Genomic DNA, 15,213 nt, shown 5'->3' with positions numbered 1-15,213 from the left:
TAATTTTTTAAACATAATAATATTTTTATTACACTAATAATTTTTGAAAATTCAAAGAGGCGTCTAAGATAACTATAGTACAATATTGATATAGATTTCTTTCAGAAATTTCCAAAATCTCAATCTTTTCGTAAATCAGTGTCCAATTTTTGTCACGCGTTTCGTAAAGGGTTAAACGCATCCTATGTCCAACCAAATTTCTTTACACCCTCGAGAAACTAATATCGCCAGATTCCCCCGTAGAATTTCCCTCTAATTTAATCAGCAAATTGATTGCTCCGGTCACTCTAAAAAATCGTACGCTACAAAATGTCTTCATTCGTTGAAAAAAAGAAATGCCAGGCAACGACACCAGATCCCCTTCCACTCCCACTTCTCTTTGTCGCATAGGGTCGACGGATCCCCGATGCACAATGGGACGCGTGATTGCGTTTCTCGCTGCCTTTCGCGGCAACAATTCGACCGGCCTTGGTCGTGTCCTGTGCCACACAGTGAAATTGTTCGGCTGCCGCGGCCCAGGAATCCTCCCTTTGCAGAAAATAAAATCGCCAAGGCTGCTACGGCTCTCTCCCGATGACCCGGACACGCGCGGATCATCGAATCAACGCGACGTCGCGGAGAGACTTGACCCTTTGATATCGTCGACTTTCGTTTGGGAGTCGTTTGAAGAAAGGAGTGAAAAGTTTCACTTAGTTTGGTTGTTTGAGATTTTTGTATGCAGGTTAATTTAAAATTCGAAGGATGGAAAGTGTGTGACGACGCGCTGAGACTTGACCCTTTGAAATCACTGACTTTCATTTGACAGTCGTTTAAGAAAAAAGGAACATTTCACTGAGTTTAGTTACTTAACAAATTTCTTTACAAATTAATCTAAAATTAAAGAAATAAAAAGTGTGAGTGATGGAAAGAACGCGATTTAACCCTTTGAACCCTCGATAACTTTTCCTTGACTTTCACTTGATAGTCGATATCTCGAAAAATACAAATTCTCCTGAATTTGGTCACTTAAAATATTTATCTACAAATTAATTTACAATTTAAAAATCTAAAGTGTGAGTGATCGAACGAACGCGATTTAACCCTTTGAACCCTTGATAATTTTTCCTTGACTTTCACTTGATAGTCGATATCTCGAAAAATAAAAATTCTCCTGAATTTGGTCACGTAAAATATTTATCTACAAATTAATTTACAATTTAAAAGTCAAATGTGTGAGTGATCAAACGAAACCGATATCGCGTCGCGATTTAACCCTTTGAACCCTCAGTAATTTTTCCTTGATTTTCATTTGAGAGTGAAAATTTCGAAATGAAAAATTGCACGGAGTTGAATTATTCAAAATTTTACGGTTAATTTCGAATTTGAAGCATTAAAATTGTGTAAGAGCGTCAGTGGTGATTCTGGAACCAAAGGGTTAATGGCGACTGCGTGCCGCTCGAGGAATTATTTGTCAGTGTCAGAGGAGACACGCGGTGCTGCCGTTTCGTGGTGCTTTTGGTGTTGTTGTAGAAGCTTCACTCGGTGGAGTGGATTCTTGCGTTCTAGGTAGTTGCTTTCTTTCAGATGTCTTCAATCTTTGAGACTGCAGTGGATGATACGGTGCGTGGTTGTCCGTAGGAAAGATGATCTTTTTTAAGGGCGAGGAATGTGTATAGATTGTTTCAAGTTAAATGTTAAATATCGTAATATATTTATTTCAAATTTTTGTTTACAGTATATTACAATATATAAATTTTATGCAATATATAACGAAAGTTCTCAGATTCAGATTGCAAAAGCATTTTTTATCCGTCTGTTAACTGATAGACAAATTTATCAGTCGATGAATTGAGTCTATTAAACTGTGTCACCAATTTTGACAAATTACTTTTCATTTTTGAAATATTCAATTTCTAAATTCATTTCTAATTTCATTTTTCAAATATCCAACTTCTAATTTCATTTTTCAAATATCCAACTTCTAATTTCATTTTTCAAATATTTAATTCCTAAATTAATTTCTAATTTCATTTTTCAAATACTTAACTTCTAATTTCATTTTCGAGATACTGAATTTCTAAATTAATTTCTAATTTCATTTTTCAAACATTGAATTTCTAAATGAATTTCTAATTTCATTCTGGAAATATCGAATTTCCCGTATCTTGAAAAATTCACAAACCCACATTACTCGCAGACAAATCCATCAATCAACGAATCAACTCTATCAAACAACATCACAGGAATAATTCAAAAAAACCAGTTTCGCAATATTACAAAAATTATCGAATACCAGCTTCCTCCTCCAATCTCCTTCTACTTCTTGCCTCATCGATGCAGTACAATTTTATCTCTATTGAAAAACAGAACACGTCCTCCTCCAGTAGTGGACCCGGTCTCTTAAGGAGATTCCTGCTTGCTGGTCATCGTCCGTTGGGAAGTCTACGTGTAACTTCGTGTAGGCGATCCTTGCCTCTTTCTTTCTCTCTCTCTGTGGTCCACAGATATCGAGTCTCGATCACCTTGATGCCCGTTTGTTCTCCAGCTACCGAGAATCGCCAGGTACGCACGTAGGAAGTGACAACGCTACCTCGTAGGCGAGCTTCGCCGGGCAAAAGCGTGGATAATCAGGGAATAGATTCCTGTCTACGCGAGAAACTTGTACCACGGGGAGGAAAGAAGATAAATGGGGAAAAAAAGGGTGGAACAATGTTCGAGCGTGATAATCGTGCAAGCGAGAACCGTGAAAGAACTTATAAGTGGCTCGGTAACGTTTCCTTGTTAGTAATTTCGCGATGAATATTTTTGTGATTTTTCTTTTTTTTAATATTGTCCATTTCAATTTTGACTTCCTGTGTGTCTTTTTGTGGTAATTTGACGATGGATTTTTGATTTCTTTTTTTTTTTTTTTTGGAAATATTGTTCATCTGAATTTTGGCTTCCAACGTTTTTCTGTTGGTAATTTGGTGATGGATATTTTTGATTTTTTTTTTAATATTGATAATTTAATGTTTGGCTTCCAACGCTTTTTTTAGGGGTAATTTGACGATGAATGTTGGAAATATTGTTAATTTAAATTTTGGAGTGAACTAAATTTGGGTAATGGTAAAAATTGTTCGAGGAATAAAGTGGATAATTCGTTTGAAATAATGGTACTTTGTACGGTAGGGCAAGTAGCTGTTCTAAGAGTTATAATTACAAGAGTCCTCTTGGGTGAGTAATTAGAGTGTCTGATTGCTAATCTAAGGGTCTCAAGTTCGATTCTCGGATGGGTGTGGTGTTCTTGGGTTTTTTCAGAAAGAGAAAGTTTATTAATTCTAAAATTTGTACAGACGTATGTGTTTCGTTGTTAATTTTTCATTTAACAATTGACTACCTTTGTCAAAACTGAGAATAAAAAAAAATTTGAAACTGTCGTTCGAAATTTTATTTCCGTGAAATTTTGGACCTCAATTTCATATGACAATTATTCGTACGATAAAAAAGTACTATCTTAAAAACAACAAGAAACCAAGAAACCACGATAATGAAAAGAAAAAATAATGTAAAACACGCAAGAATCAAATAAAAGAGAAAGAAAAAAATAACTGCTGAATGTTCTCTCTAGTTAAAATTAGCATTCTACAAATGATTTAAGCTGCTTTTCAAATTTCGTTCGAACATTGTAGATTAACCATCGAAACGACTGGATTTAATTGCGGCTTATAATGAAACTCCATTAGCCTTTGCTCTTATTATCCTCCTTTTAGTTTGGCCAGCTAGTAAAATGTTAATTGCAATTTATCGTTGACGCATGTAAAATCGCGAAATTTGCCGAAGAATGCATATATACGTGGTCTGTTTTAAGTGTGTGTGCGAAGAAAGATAGTCACGAGTCTCGAGGTAAAATTTAAACCAAAGCACTATTTGTTAATGACGATACAACTACTAAATTTATCTATCACAAAAACTGCTCATTTTTATTATCAAGACCAAAATGAAGTTCGAATCTTTTACACGTCCTACGCCGTCGATGTGAATGCTATAGCGGTCGCATAGTTCGTTGCGGCGGTGTAAACGCAGCTTAGAATTCCAACGAGACGTCGTGGTCAGTAAAACGTTTTTGGAAAAATGCTAGAAGCCACTCGGACCACACCCACGCTCCTCGAGATCCGGTCACATATTTGCGGAGGTCGTCTTATGTCGTAAACAACATAAACATAATGCAGTCAAGTCCATGGACCACACCCGGTGTACACACGCACGCACACATACGCAGAGAGAGGAAGGTATCGAAGGTATCCAGACCCTATCGTAACAAGGGTCTGGACGCGACTTCAGTCTTCACGGTCAGAGAGAAAGACAGATTCCAAAGAAAAAAGACAGATAATAAATAAATAAAAAGACGTAGGAATAATCGGCACTTCGGTAAGTTCGCTGATCGAAATAAATCTTGGCCAGATACTAATGTTGGCGTATTTTATTTGTAAACGTGGAACGTTGCGTGTCATAGGGAATTTCTGAGTGATGAAACATGAGATTTCTGTGATGTAAGGATGTATAAAAATAAAATATTAGTTGTAAACAGAGTATTCGTGTTATATTTAACGGAAGTAAGCGTTGTGTTGAGGTTTTTTTGTACTACTGGATGAACAATTTAGATTCCTTCTGGCTCAATTCGTAGATGTAAAACTTCCATCCCTCTGACTACTGTCACTCTCAAAATTCTGGATAGTCCAACGGCTTGGTATATGCTGTCTGCGGATTCCACTGGCTCGTCGTTCACGTGCGTTACAATATCGTTGACTTGTAAACCTCCCCTAAGATGTTTAAATAAACATTTATCCTTGTTATGAATAACACGTAAAAATGATTTTAGATACGTACATGTGTGCCGGTGATCCCACGGTCACTTGATAGATTAGTACTCCGTGCCTGATGTTGCGTGGAATTCCCCTTAATTTCTTTTGCAATTCGTCAAAGAGATCTGGCGTTAGGCTAAGCATTGTGACACCGATATATTTAGTTTGGGGATTGTCGGCTACGGTTTTTATACCTAATACAATATTACTTTTTACTTTGCAGTTCTTATATTTGATACTTTTCAATTTTTTTTTTTTTCACGAATACTGCACCTTCGTTCTTTCTACGTTGTTCTGCTTTCTTTAAAAAATCTTTAACATCATCTATGGGTATTGCAAAAGAAATGCCAGACGTTACTTTCATTACATTTATACCAATTGCTTCTCCATTTAAATTAACCAGTGGACCACCAGAATTTCCAAACTAAAAAATAGCAATGTTTAACAAACATATATTCCATTTAAATTAAAGTACTAATAAAGAGATACTAACAGTGATAGCAGCATCAGTCTGGATGTAAGCCATCTGCTTATTGCGAAGACCAAGTTCTTGGCTCTGTCTATTTACACTGCTTATTACTCCACTTGTTATTGTATTATTTAGAGCTAATGGAGATCCAATTGCTACTACAAATTCCCCTGGTCTAAGATTTGCAGAAGAGCCCAGCTTCATTACTGGCAAATTTGTCTGTAAAAAAGAAGTAATTGAAATAAGAATAATAGAAATGAAAATAAATTAATTATCACATAAAACAAATATGAACCTTTTTAATCCGCACAGTAGCAAGATCACTGCGCAAATCAATGTCCTCTACAAGGCCAACATAAGTAGTTCCATCATAAAGACGTACCTGTGAAATGGATTGCATAATAATTTCTGATAAAAACTTGTTCACTATTTATTCCTGTAACACAAAAAGGATTATTCCAAATGTAAGAGTTACCTTAACAGTTGTATTAGGCCTATTGGTAACCACATGAGCATTGGTCAGTATCAATCCATCTGATCCAACAATGAAACCAGACCCATTGCTTATGGTGGATGGTTTACCTGTATAAGAATCATGTCTATTTGCCGATTAACAATTGTTCAAAATTACAATTGTATTAAATTTGCTCCAAACGCAAACACAAACTACATTTACCTTTTATTGCTTTGAATTTCAATGTACACTACAGCAGGAGCTGATACCTCCACCACATCTGCTATAAAATTATATCTATTCCTATTGTCATTTCCATTCCAAGATGTAGCATGTATCGTGAACACGGAATGCATCAAATTACTAAATCGGTTTTGATAATCATCTTTCCATTTGTAGAAAATATAACCAAAACCGGAAAAGAAAACAGTGTAAAGTAAGACATTCTTTATTGTTTTATTAAAAATATGAGACTTTTGTTCTTGATTAAACGTATTTTTGTATCGAAAGAAATGATCCGCGTATGAAACTGATAATAATTGTTTATACTGGAACTGATTTCTTTTCAAAACGGTCCAAGATACACGCGTCAAAGGGACAGCCATTTTTCGACTTCCAATCAGAGATCAGTCTTTCAACTGTACTTTCGAATTCGAATTCCGCGCGCGCGTAGTTCTTCGAAATTTATGCAAAAAAATTGTTATTGAAAGCGTGTGTTGTGAAGAGTGTGGACAGTACTCTAGTGAACCTTCCTCGTGGGAATCACGGTGCTTCAGAACTAAAAATTGAAAAAATAGTGAGTGAATTTTATTACAATGTTTCAAGTTCGAAAGGTTAGTGCAAAACGAATGCATCTGACAAAAAAGTTAGAGCACAATATTTTAGAAGAATGTAATTTTCTTAAATTACGGAATAATTTATTCGGTCTCTTGTATGATGAAATCGTATAGAAAAAAGCATAAACATTTCGAATACACTTTATTGAAGTACATAAATATTATATCAATAAGAAGACGTATGTACAGTATAAAACGAACGATTTATAATTTTTCTTTGCAATAACCATACTATGCTGGTTGTTTTTTCATTTTCTTCTTTATATTTACAATTCCATTTGACTGATTGCGTAACTTTGCTTTTTTTTGTATTTTTAAAGCTTCAGGTTTCTTTAACATTCGAGGTTTCTTAACTTTTAGCTCTGGTGTTATCTTTTGTTTTTCCCCTTTCTTCTCCAACTTCCTCAAGGACTTTTTAGTATTTTTAACTACTGATATTTTCCCTGTTTCTTCATCAGGTTCACCTGAAGCCCGTACTTTCCTCTTCTTTATGTTATTGACAGTTTCTTTTTCATCACTAGCCTTGCGTTTTCTAATCTTTTTAGTTTTTGCTGCATTTATATGAGTTTCTTCATCTATATCACATTCTTTCTCAGTGTGTCCTGCAAGTCATAAAATAAATTATGTTATTCTATTATAATTATTGTGCACATACAAACTACGTACCAGGTTCGTTGCATTTAAAACATTTTCCAATGACATTTGGCTTGTTGCCACACAGATGTTTTGTCACAACACATCTTGTGCATGTTTTACAATGTTTCCAATAAGGTTTCACGCATCGTTTGCATATGTCACAGTGTTTATATGTGAGACCATTTTTGGAAGTACAGTCCTGACATTTCTTACAATGTTTATTTTCTTCGGAAACCCATTTCTTACATTTTTTACAATACCAATAACCATCTGACTTAGGAAGTTGGACTAAGTTTAATGGTACATTTGTAAACATTCTGATTGGTGATGGTAATTTAGTAGGTTTGGAGTCTGTTATAAATAAAGGATGATTATCATACGATACTTTGTAGTCTGTCATTCTTAAATCCCTTAAGCCACCTTCCACATCAGGTGGATTGCTTTTCTGTTTCATTATGGATTCCATGAAGTATGGAAATATGAATATAACTTTTAAGCAATCACTCTCATCTTCTATATTGTTCCATTTTCTATGGAGATCAGAAATTTTCTTTATGGTCCATGATATTGGTTCTACTCTACTACCAAAAGGTGGATCACATACCAAGTATATGTCTTTTCCCTTGTTTTGCATGACAAAGTCTTTAAATACATACATAGCACTCTCATTGAAAAAATGATTATTCAAAAGGTTATACCAACAATAATTCAGTGGTCCAAAAAAGTTGTGCTACAAATAAATAAAACATATAATTATATTAGTTTCACATAGCTTGCCTCAATATGATTAACACTAACACTTGAAACTTACAAATCTTCCATCAAAATCTAACAGGAGTGAAGATATATTATCTTCATGTTTCTCTAAAATATGTTCATGAATTTTTGGAGTACCAATGCAAAGAACTTGCTTTGCACCAAGTTTTACAAGTATATTTACTATATCCTCTGTTGCTTTCTTTGTAAAAAAATATTGAGCTTCTTGTCTAGAATTTTCCAAAGGTTTCAAGATTTCTGTTGGATGTGTCATTTCATAGTCTGTCAGGCCTTCTTTTATGTCATGATTCTTGTGTTTGTTCGTATCATCCTTATCAGCTTTGGATATCAATTGCTCACAAGTGTAACAGTAACACCTTTTCTCTGGTGCTATTGCCATTATCTCATTAAAACGTACATATAACGATCTATGACGATAACGAGATACATATCGCTTCTTTTCCTGATCCCATTTGGTTGCTTGCCGTTTCGTTAATTGTTCATCTTCTTTTAAATAAAATTTGCACATTTTTCTCTCGCGGCAAGCAGCACACACGTAGAATTTCTGCAATTTACCAGTTTCGTATGAACCAAATAACAAGGTAGGTCCTAAATAAAGGAAATATCATTGGAAATGTGTTACACGCCGCTACTTGACAAAATTAAAAATTTTAACACGAAAAATTACCATGTGGACATTGAGGATGTTTACTCGGGTCGGACCAGTAGCATTCCATGTTCGAAGAAATTTATTGAACGATTTAAAAACGATCAATTACACCGATGTTTGCTATAAATCAAAGATTACACATGTTTACGGAAATTTATTATTTGCCCATTAATTAAATAAATATTTATTAAACGACCCATACTACACACCCTAAACGAAGCATTCGTTCACACAAAACCAAAACACACCACGTGGTTAGCAGAACGACGAGAAGTCGATGAATTATCGATACAATTCGAGAATCGCTTGCGATTCGAGAGTTGCTTGCGATATTTTAAAGTACTTATTTGAAACGAGCCATTTCCCGCGTCAATCAGTTGCAACGAATTTGAACGGTGATCGCGAGTGGTCTGTGCGGTGAATCGTTTTTTAGTGAATTAAGTGTAAAAATTAAGTTCCTAATGTGTTTGGATTACTTAAGTTAACGCAGAAATGATACAGCTTCAATGTACGTATAAAATTTAATAAAATATGCTTGATTTTTACGAATAATATGTAATTCAAAGTGAAGTAGAATATTAGATAGAATTCTCCATTACATTTTCAAATCTAACGGTTTTTCGATCTTTGTCAATTTGAAATTAGCGTCGAAAAAACCGTTTAATTAACGCAGAATACGATGACTTCGAAAACGTAACTGCTAATATACATAAGGCAATTTAAGCCTCTAAAGACTATAAACATCTTCGTGCGTTGTCTTGTCATGATTGTTTTCTTTTTTTTTATAATGTCCTATCGTAAAAATACAAGTAATAATATATTATATGTTACAATATATTCGAATGCTCAACTTTAATTGGACCATAGGATACTTCGATACGAAAACAGGAACAAAAAATATATATGTATATATAATATAGATTCCATCTTATTTTTGTGATTTCAGTAATACTGCATCGATAAATAAATATCTCGCGGATCGTTAAAATTATGTTAAAAAATAAGCTGATCTATCTAGAATGGATAAACGAGCATAAAATTCGCGCGATTCAATTTTGTTAGAACGAGTGAAAACAGTTTTCGTTTTTTTTCTTCTTGTCCTTCGTGTAGTCTTTTTCAAAGCATCTCTAAATTATCTACAGAATTGACGCACACACCTTTTTATCTTTAATTTTTTCTGCTTACGTTTTTTTTTCCTTTTTTTTTTATCGTTAAGCGTTTTAGGCTGTGTTCATTCTGCTAGATTACAATATATATATCACGGACTACATATCCCGTTTGCAGTTGGAAAAAAACATTCACTAGGAAAAACTCTTATCTTGCGAATACCTCTATCACGTGTCAGTGCAACTATTAATATGTTTACAGAATATTATCGTGGTTAAATTAAGTTACTCGTATATACAAGAGGTTAACCGTCTAAATTTATAACTCATATCAGTTTGGTCTAAATCTCGTTACGCATACAATATGATTACATAACAACGTGTTTACTGCTCTTACATATGCAACTTTTCTCCCTAGAATCGGTTAAATGTAATATACATAATACTGCAACTGTGCAAGTGTACGAATACTATAATTGTTATTCCTTTTTTTTTTCTTTCTTTGCTTCTGAAACCACTTGTATGTTTCAATAGCAATTTTCATAAGGAAAAGAATACAACGTTACGAACAAAGCATTTTTTTCCCCTTTTCTTTATATATCCAAAATAACTCTCGAACTTGAGATCCAGCTTACCATAGTAATTCTACGGATTTAGACACTAGTTTTTTTTTGCCCTTCGAACGTCTAGACTTTACTATACAAATAATTACTAGTTTGCACATTGTACATATTTTCAGAGAGAGAACGTTTCCTTTTTTCCAGTCCTAGTTTGCTGACGTATACATCCGGTTTCGATCAGCAATTTTTAACATTATTAGACTACATTTAAATAGCTCTTCGCATATACATAATTGACTACAAAGCTTCTTTCATTCAGCTTGCTGCACCAACAAATTTTCCATTCTACGAGTATTCATAAATATACAAGTACACGTGAATCTAAAGATTTACCAAAAAAAGGAAAAGCAACAATATATGTTACAAATAAATAAAAAGGTTTAACAGCAGGAAAATTTTGCTTGTGCAGCAAACATTGGAGCTTCAAAGAATGCTTGGATTAAATTTCATCGTATAAGCACGATTTCTTTTTTTTTTTTCTCCCTCTTTCGGTAAACTCACAATTCCATGTTTCTAACATCTAAATGCATTGCTAGGATTCGTTTTGGAAAAATCCATACAAAGGTTGTTGCGATGAAAATTTTCGTATAAATACGCCGAAAGCATTTTGCGAATAGATAAGTCAGTTCGTGTAAGCGCCAAGTGCGCGGTCGTTCTCGTCGATGTAGAGTATAATAGAAAATTTGTAAGTGGACACACAAACGGACTTGCTCTGTAGATTAAATATATTGACCACGTTGTACTTTGGGAAATGTTTCTTCTTTTTTTCTTTTCGTTTTTTCTTGTTTACTTTTTTTTTCACGTGAAAGAATATATAGAAAGGATCTTATCGGTTAATCGTTTCCTTCGCACAAATTTTTTGTTAGCAAGATGGCAGTAATTGAAATTGAAAAACTAAACAACATGTTGGGCACGTGCAGTGAGAGATATATATATATGTGTATATTCCACTCGATTCTCTAAATTCGAAGACGCCTAAAAGTAACGTGACATTTATTTAAAAAATTCCTATGCAAAAAGTGTCTTCACGTCTACCGTGTAATGCATTGTAAATCGTGCTCGAGTATTTCGATACTTGATTAACTATTCTAAACACCAAAAAATTTTTAAACTGTCCCTCGAAAACTTCACAAAGCTATCAACTTCGATTGACACGAGCCCCATCTCTCTTGCAATCTTCGACGTTGCTCCATGTGATGATCAGAGAGATTCTTCGAAAGTCCTACTTGCCCTGTCTTCAATTTCCTAGGATCTAGATTCGCCCCTAATGTTTGCACGCCTTTGGCGAATTTCGAGAAAGGCGAGAGAATATCTTTGGCGGTAGATGCCACTGGACTTGCGACGCTTGTAATATTGTCCTTAATCGACTTCAAGGCTGATTCACTCTGAGAAGATGTGATGTTCAGAGTTAGATCTTGCTCAGATGTAGACCTCTTCTTATCCTGTAGTCTGTTCTCTGTTAGTAATTTATTCCCATTTATACTGTTCAATATTAATTTACTGTCTACTTCTCCAGTCGAATGACTGATATTTCTGGAAAGAGTCAAGGATGACGGAGGAAGCATTCTCTCCTGATCTTCAGTCATACCCTCTGTTACATTTTGTATAGTTATTTCTGGTGTCTTTTGAGGGGAAGCACTCATTGTACTGGTCCCAGAACCTGTATGCTGTGGAATATTCAAACCTTCTCTGTCTGAGATAGGTCTCATCGTTGCATGTTGGTCTTCGTTGTTTTTATTAGGTTCCACTACATCTGTATTCTTGATACCCATAATGATACCAATGGATGGAGTGTAAGCCTCCATCAGATTCTTGTCATGTATGAAGTTCTCTGGCATTTCTAATGGAACCGGAGGAACGCTAATATCCTCATCTTCACTACTGCTACCGCTATTGCTGTGTTTTCCTTGCATATTGCCTGAGATATCTCTACCTCCAAGTGTGAATGTGAGCTTTGCAGGAGTTTCTGTCTTCCTGCCTATACTTTTGGCTATGTCTATTGGCTTCCTGGCGCTAAAGCTATGACTTAATTTATTTAACTTGCTAAATTGTTCTGACATGTTGCTTAAAGCTTTTGTTCCTGCAATCAGAGTATTTTATGATCAGTTATTAATTGCTTTAAATAGAAATAAGTTTCACTGTTTGAAAAATTCTACCTGCACTTTTAAGAGCTAGTAACTGTGTCTCTGAAACATTTCTGGTTAATTCAGGAAGCGAAGAAATGTCCAGCAGACCCGTGGATCCTTTACTGTTCACTAATTTACTCTTTCGCCTGTCTAATGTTACGTTCATTGCTATAGGAATCTTTGGTAGACAAGCTATCTCCGCAGCGACAGAAATAGCCTCGCAGATTGATTTTAAAGACTCTGTATAAACGTCTGAATTAATATAGCACTTGAACTATTTCAAGCTGAGATTACAAAATGATTTTCTTTTTAAATATCCTACCTATACTCTCTTCCTTCGTCTTTACAACAACAGCCATATTATTAAAAAACCGTAAATTTGTACTGCGGAACATGTGAAAGTAGCCGTACTCGGTGGCCATCTTGTAGTTTATTCTAATGCAGTGGAAATGCTTATTCTCAAAGAGGGAGACCGTGTTCTTTGGCTGGCCGAACTCGATCAACACGATGTCCTCGAGGGGAACTCTTTGGTAGTTTGTCACTTTGTCGATCTGATCGTCGTAATCAGCTACGTAATAACTGTCCCGCGTTAATATGAGAATAGTATCCATCTCTGTCTCCGCTAGGTCACCAGTTCTGTTGAAATTTGTCAAATGGTAAATTTACAATAGAAATCAAGTGAACTTAATTTTTCCAGAGAGAAGAATCACCTTACTGAATCGGTACAAAGATGATTTTACATTAATTGACAAATGTGGTTTTCTTCTCTCCTGAACAAATCAAGTTTTAACCGTTTCAAATTATTCTTCTGTTGTGTGAAGAGTTAGAAAATAAAAGAAACAAGGATACAACGTACACGGGATCAGCGTCAATTAGTCCCCAACTGCCTAGAATAATTTCTGGATCGGGTATAAGTAGCTTCTTGCAATCCTCGATCAGCAGTTTCACGTGAATAGCTGTTGCAGCATTGTCCTCCTCTTCTGTACGCTCTTGAAACACCTCCTCGTTAACCGAGTTCCCTAACATAATATCGATTGTGGCCTGTCTATACACATCCTTAAAACGGTTTAAATAGTATCTGAAAGAATATAGGTCTGCTGAGTGTCTGTATTGAGTCTTAAAAGCGAGTTAGAGTGAGAAAACAAAAATATGAAATAAAAGTTGAGGATGGGACTTTTTCTGGCGTCAGATGGTAGGGGAGAAGGAGCAAATTCTGCTTCCTCTTGGGAATTGAGATTTCAACTCAAAGTCAAGCATTTTGTGGTCATGCAATTCAGAAAAATCCCGTGCAACGCAGAGACAAATTTATTAAAAACATGTGGTGTCACAGTTCTTTTTGTTATACGTCGTCCTTGTTTCTCGTATTCGACAAAGCAACACAACGTTATATATATATATATTTCAGACGTCAAAGTGGCACACACTTTATTTCACTGTTTGTCCGTGTGAAAATCTCTGAACACAAAGCCAAGAACGAACCTTGCCAAATCATATATAGCACTGGCATAAAGAAAGTCAGGATGGGTGGCAAGTTGAAGCTCTATGTTTGGTGGTTTCGCGGGTATTAGCTCAAGGCAGCAATTATCAAGGATGTCTAAATAGTGCGACCAATCGGTATTCAGTTGATTAACGTCGATGGGGTTCCCTAGCAAGGTATCTATCGCCGCTTGACGTATATCATCCATAAAGTGTTGCTGAAAATATCTATGGGAAAATGAAAGGATCGTGTCAGGGATCTATGTCTGTATACAGAGAGTATTATCAGTACTTAAGCGATGATTGGTGGTGTGGATTGTCACAGAGAGAGAGAGAGAGAGAGAAAAAAATATATATATGGAGTAACTGTGTATGTCTTTGATATCTAATGACAAGATACGAATAAATTGTAACAGTTTATTCGTTCTAATAAAAAAAATATATATATATATATTACAACGCCTAATATATTCTTGAACGATGATCAATGATAATCCTAAGGGTTGGTGTTGTATTCGTGTAGGATGTGTGAATGTGAATGGTGTTCTATTTGCAATGCGGGGCGTGTGTCATAATTGTGGTCCAATTGTACCTGTTCGCAGAATTCATGCCGTCTTTCATTAAACCGGTAAACTTTCTTTCCCCTGTTCTTGTGTAATCACCCTACAAGGAACAAAAGAAACTAGTATATCGTAGAGGTTCGGCCAAGTGGCAAAAAATCTTTGCTCTCTTTTTGGTTGTTTTTTTTTTCCATTTTTTTGCTTATGGCTAATCGTAATGGGTTATACAGCCCAAAAACGAGCGTGTTTCTACGTGGTACGAACCTTCAGAGCATTTGTACCGGCATATTGTTTACTGATAATGTCGCCGTTATTCGCCCAAAGCAATTGAAACGTTTGTCGAATATTCGTCGGTAATGTTCCGTCCGGCGGTATTAGTCCTAGCTTGGAAAACTGCATTTCCATGACAGCTTTACCCAAAGCGGTTTGCACCACGTTCGTTCTATCTAAACAATCTATGCAATTCACCCGAAACCCTGCCTTCTGCATGCAAATTGTGCCTTGCTTATCGCGCCAACAGTAACCCATGTCTGTCAATACCGTAGCTAACGCATTGACCAGGATAGACACATTTTCAAAATGCATTCCTCGACTGTGTTAGGTATAAAAGAACATTTAACGACAATTCGAGATTACTTCATTAGTTTACAAGTACATTGTCAATTGCTTACCAGTACTCGTGGA

At 35.4% G+C, this 15,213-nt stretch overlaps 3 protein-coding genes across 3 annotated transcripts in view; all 3 read right to left on the bottom strand.

The window, feature by feature from the left end:
* Positions 1–722: 722 nt before the first annotated feature.
* Positions 723–8,708, bottom strand: LOC108576308 (zinc finger CCHC domain-containing protein 4-like). The gene is made up of 12 exons (XM_017939269.1): positions 8,660–8,708; positions 8,027–8,580; positions 7,246–7,945; positions 6,812–7,181; positions 5,966–6,106; positions 5,765–5,888; positions 5,585–5,671; positions 5,314–5,508; positions 5,094–5,244; positions 4,846–5,014; positions 922–991; positions 723–791 (listed from the first exon to the last, which is right to left on the bottom strand). Exons 1-12 carry the CDS (start codon positions 8,706–8,708, stop codon positions 723–725), a joined length of 2,679 nt encoding a protein of 892 aa, XP_017794758.1.
* On the bottom strand, positions 4,512–6,348 carry LOC108576346 (serine protease HTRA2, mitochondrial-like). Its single transcript, XM_017939320.1, has 7 exons — positions 5,966–6,348; positions 5,765–5,888; positions 5,585–5,671; positions 5,314–5,508; positions 5,094–5,244; positions 4,846–5,014; positions 4,512–4,778 (listed from the first exon to the last, which is right to left on the bottom strand). The coding sequence occupies exons 1-7, from the start codon at positions 6,346–6,348 to the stop codon at positions 4,616–4,618; spliced, it is 1,272 nt and encodes a 423-aa protein (XP_017794809.1). The 3' UTR covers positions 4,512–4,615.
* A 2,786-nt stretch (positions 8,709–11,494) lies between the features above and the next one.
* The window catches only part of LOC108576345 (phosphatidylinositide phosphatase SAC2), a 5,780-nt gene continuing 2,061 nt past the window's right edge, over positions 11,495–15,213 (bottom strand). The window contains 8 exon segments of the mRNA XM_017939319.1: positions 11,495–12,447; positions 12,524–12,733; positions 12,816–13,129; positions 13,350–13,571; positions 13,973–14,197; positions 14,562–14,632; positions 14,794–15,121; positions 15,201–15,213. The exon segment at positions 15,201–15,213 is cut by the window's right edge and continues 11 nt beyond it. Of these exon segments, the coding sequence (XP_017794808.1) occupies positions 11,495–12,447; positions 12,524–12,733; positions 12,816–13,129; positions 13,350–13,571; positions 13,973–14,197; positions 14,562–14,632; positions 14,794–15,121; positions 15,201–15,213 (2,336 nt within the window).

The sequence above is a fragment of the Habropoda laboriosa genome, unplaced genomic scaffold (genome assembly GCF_001263275.1).
Source record: "Habropoda laboriosa isolate 0110345459 unplaced genomic scaffold, ASM126327v1 scaffold387, whole genome shotgun sequence".
NCBI classification, from domain to species: Eukaryota; Metazoa; Arthropoda; class Insecta; order Hymenoptera; family Apidae; genus Habropoda; species Habropoda laboriosa.
This window is presented reverse-complemented; position numbering and strand designations above follow the sequence as displayed.

Bases quoted from the DNA above. Each gene is read 5' to 3' on its own strand.
- LOC108576346 (XM_017939320.1), bottom strand. From the start codon at position 6,348: ATGGCTGTCCCTTTGACGCGTGTATCTTGGACCGTTTTGAAAAGAAAT. The intron at 5,509-5,584 runs GTTCATATTTGT...TCTTTTTTACAG, and splicing joins CTACTGTGCGGATTAAAAAG to ACAAATTTGCCAGTAATGAA. The intron at 5,015-5,093 runs GTGCAGTATTCG...ATATTGTATTAG, and splicing joins ACAACGTAGAAAGAACGAAG to GTATAAAAACCGTAGCCGAC.
- LOC108576308 (XM_017939269.1), bottom strand. From the start codon at position 8,708: ATGGAATGCTACTGGTCCGACCCGAGTAAACATCCTCAATGTCCACAT. The intron at 5,015-5,093 runs GTGCAGTATTCG...ATATTGTATTAG, and splicing joins ACAACGTAGAAAGAACGAAG to GTATAAAAACCGTAGCCGAC. The intron at 792-921 runs GTTAAATCGCGT...GTCAAATGAAAG, and splicing joins AGTTATCGAGGGTTCAAAGG to TCAGTGATTTCAAAGGGTCA.